At 41.1% G+C, this 3,602-nt stretch overlaps 1 protein-coding gene across 1 annotated transcript; it reads right to left on the bottom strand.

Annotated features, from left to right (window-relative positions):
- Nucleotides 1-1,016: 1,016 nt before the first annotated feature.
- LOC130980341 (uncharacterized) lies at nt 1,017-3,602 on the bottom strand. Its single transcript, XM_057904033.1, has 5 exons — nt 3,279-3,602; nt 2,546-2,907; nt 2,479-2,489; nt 1,990-2,286; nt 1,017-1,585 (listed from the first exon to the last, which is right to left on the bottom strand). Exons 1-5 carry the CDS (start codon nt 3,600-3,602, stop codon nt 1,017-1,019), a joined length of 1,563 nt encoding a protein of 520 aa, XP_057760016.1.

The raw sequence follows: 3,602 nt of genomic DNA, 5'->3' as shown, positions 1-3,602 counted from the left end.
TAATTTAGCTTGCAATAATGTAGGTTTTGGGTTTTCGGTTGGCCAGCATCGGCCGGAGTCAGGAAAAAAGGCATAGGAAGATGTTACAAACTGCGTCTGAGAGCACGGAGCTAAAGGGTCAGCTGGAAGTGAAAGAAACTATGCTGATCGAGCTTAAGAAGGAGTTATCTGTTGTGAAGAAGAAATTGAAGCTCGAAAAAGAAGAACATGAGAGTGTAACTGAGTCATTAGAAAAGAAGAAGGGTGAATTGATTACGATGAATGAAAAAATTGTGGAGGTGACAATGAAATTGAAACAGATGGAATCGAGCCGAGATGCCGATATCCTTGATGCCTTCGCATAAGGTTTTGAACGTGCTGTAATCCAAGTTAAATTTCTATTTCCTGGAAATGATTTTACTGCCATGGATCCGAGCAAAGTAGTTCGGAATGGTGAATTAGTTGATGATGAAGATGTGGCTGAAGAGGCTGATGATAATTTAGCTTACTAAGATATTTTGCTGTATTTTCGACTGTCTTTCTCTTTGTCCCCCTTTTTTTTTGTTTTTTGTTTTTTTTGAAATGGAATGATCTGACTCCTGTACAAACTGTTTGTTTTGAATGCTTTATGTTTAGTCGTTTTGATGACTATGGTTTTGGTACTGTTTGCTTTGTGATTGATATATCTATTAAATTAGGATATGGTTAATCCTAATTTTTATGTGTCCCGATCTTAGGGTCTGATTAGTTTGATGTGCTGATTGAGATTTTATCAGCGGCTGTTTGCGCATGAGTTATCAATGCGACTTTAAGTTCGGTTGACGATTTTTTAGGATTGTGGTTAGAGACAATTGATATAAAGTATGTGCAGTGAAACTGTGCATAAATAGATATATCAAAGAAAACAAAATTTTTATTTAGTGCAGTACCTTTACAATTGAGATAGGTAAGCTAGCCTCGTTAAAACCTTCTTGAGCAAAACCATATATGGGAAAAATCTCAAGGTAGGAAAAAGAGTACTAGCGTGCTGCATTTTGTTAGCTGAAGTATTTCTTCAAGGAACTAACATTCCAAGTGTTGGGTAGTTTTGTTCCATCTAATTCCTCTAGATGATATGCACCTTTGCCGATCACTTGACGTATTCTGTAAGGTCCGTCCCATGTTGCAGCGAGCTTGCCGTGGGAAGGTGGTTTACGTGCTGTTTCAGTTTTCCTTAACACCAAATCACCTTGATGAAATGATCTTGGTTTGACGGTCTTGTTATGGCGTTGAGCTATTCGTTGCTGCAATGCTTTTTGCCGAATTGCTGCTATGGCTCGCACCTCCTCAACCAAGTTAAGCTCGGTTCGGCGGGCATCATCATGGGCTTCATGTTGCGTTCTTAGGGAGTTTTGTGATATCTCGACTGGAATCATTGCATCCGAACCATAGACCAAATGAAATGGTGTCTCCTTAGTTGTTGAATGTACCGAGGTATTGTATCCCCATAAGATCTCTGGAATAAGCTCGTCCCATAAGCCTTTAGCGTCGTCGAGTTTCTTTCGTAGAGCTTGGAGGAGGACCTTGTTGGCAACTTCTGCTAAACCATTGGATTGAGGGTGTTCAACTGAAGAAAAATGTTGTTTGACTTTCAAATTCTGCAAAAAGTCTGAAAATTATGGTCTATAAACTGGCGACCATTGTCAGTTACAACATGTTGAGGTATACCAAATCTACAGATTATATGCTGCCAGACAAATGATATCATTTATGCCGATGTAATTCTGGCTAGAGGTTGAGCTTCAATCCATTTGGAAAAGTAATCGATTGCCACAACTAAATATTTTACCTGTCTTGTGGCAGTGAAAAAAGGTCCGAGGATATCAATTCCCCATTTATTGAATGGCCAGCTTACCGTTGACTGATGCAATTCTTCGGCTGGGATATTTAGTGTGGGGGCGTGCTTTTGGCAGTGATCACAATTTCGGACTTTTTTCTGACTGTCCTCCCATATGGTCGGCCAGTAAAAACCGGCACGGAGAATCTTGCGTGCTAGGCTCCTTGCTCCTGAATGTGTTCCATAGATGCCCTCGTGAACCTCAGCCAAGGCTATTTCGGCCTCTGATCTGTTTAAGCATTTCAACAATGGTCGAGAGTAACCTCGCCGATACAATTCGTCATTCAACAATGTAAAGAAAGATGCTTGTCGCTTAAACTTTTTAGTGTCTTTTACTTCCAGTGGAGTTCCGCATTTTTGAGGTATTGGATATATGGCTTTTGCCAGGTATCCTCGGATTGAGGGTTGCCGATCATATTTATGCTCGGCGCCTACAAAGTTGACTGTAAAAGCGAAGCATTATGTGACTGACTGGTAGCTAACTTAGATAATATATCTGCCCTGTGATTCTGATCTCTTTCGATGTGGGTAATCTCGAATTTGGAAAAGCGGTTTATTAGTTGATTGACGATTTCAAGATATTTTAACAAAATAGGGTCTTTTGTCTGAAAACATTGATTTACCTGTTGAACGACTAACAAGGAATCACAATAAACATGTAAATTAAGGACTTGTAATTCAATTGCTAACCTGAGCCCTGCAATGAGGGCTTCGTATTCGGCCTGATTGTTGCTAGCTCTAAAGGAAAACCGAAGAGAATGTTCAATAATAACTCCTTCGGGGTTCTCCAAGAGTATCCCTGCACCGGAACCCTGGGGGTTTGATGCTCCATCGACGAATAACACCCAATTTTCAGTGTCTTCATTTGGGCCTGATCCTGTAAATTCAGCAACAAAATCAGCTAAATACTGTGACTTCACCGATGATCTAGGTTGATATTGAATATCGAACTCTGAGAGTTCAATTGACCACTTAATCAGTCTCCCTGCAAGCTCGTGCTTGGCGAGTATTTGTCGCAGTGGCTGAGAGGTTCTGACTTTGATCGTATGACTCTAAAAATAAGGACGAAGTCTTCTTGCTGAAAAGACGAGAGCATATGCCAACTTCTCTAGCTTCGGGTAGCGAAGCTCGGCATTCTGAAGTGATTTGCTTACAAAGTAAACTGGCTGTTGCTAACAAGAACGGCACTAACTGCGATGTCAGTGATAGACAGATATAAATATAATGTCTCGCCGACCTTAGGTTTTTGCAAAACAGGTGGTTTAGAGAGGAATTGCTTTAATCCTTGAAATGCGGATTCGCAGTCTTCGTCCCAGTGGAAAGCTGTGTTTTTTCGTAAACATTGGAAAAAACTTGCCGACTTAGACGCCAGACATGGGAGGAATCTGGAGAGTGCTGCTAGTCGTCCTGTCAGTCGTTGTACCTCTTTGATAGTTGTAGGACTGTGCATGTCGAGAACCGCCTGACATTTTTTCGGATTTGCTTCAATTCCTCGACTAGTGAGAATGAAACCGAGGAATTTTCCGCCTTGGACACCAAAGGCACACTTTTCTGGATTAAGCCTCATGTTATAAGCTCGGATCTGTCCGAATATCTTAGCGAGGTCCTTTATATGGGATTCGCCGATCTTAGTTTTTGCCACCATGTCATCAACATATACCTCGATGTTTCTCCCTATATGTTGGTCAAAGACCTTATTCATCAGCCGTTGGTATGTTGCCCCTGCATTCTTTAAGCCAAAAGGCAT

Source organism: Arachis stenosperma, chromosome 5 (genome assembly GCF_014773155.1).
Source record: "Arachis stenosperma cultivar V10309 chromosome 5, arast.V10309.gnm1.PFL2, whole genome shotgun sequence".
NCBI classification, from domain to species: Eukaryota; Viridiplantae; Streptophyta; class Magnoliopsida; order Fabales; family Fabaceae; genus Arachis; species Arachis stenosperma.
This window is presented reverse-complemented; position numbering and strand designations above follow the sequence as displayed.

What these genes read in the sequence shown, in the direction of transcription:
- LOC130980341 (XM_057904033.1), bottom strand. Translation starts at nt 3,602, where the DNA reads ATGCCTTTTGGCTTAAAGAATGCAGGGGCAACATACCAACGGCTGATG. An exon ending in GTCCTACAACTATCAAAGAG is followed by an intron (nt 2,908 to 3,278) that starts GTACAACGACTG and finishes CCTTATTTTTAG; the next exon opens with AGTCATACGATCAAAGTCAG. An exon ending in ACGCAAGATTCTCCGTGCCG is followed by an intron (nt 1,586 to 1,989) that starts GTTTTTACTGGC and finishes ATTTTTCTTCAG; the next exon opens with TTGAACACCCTCAATCCAAT.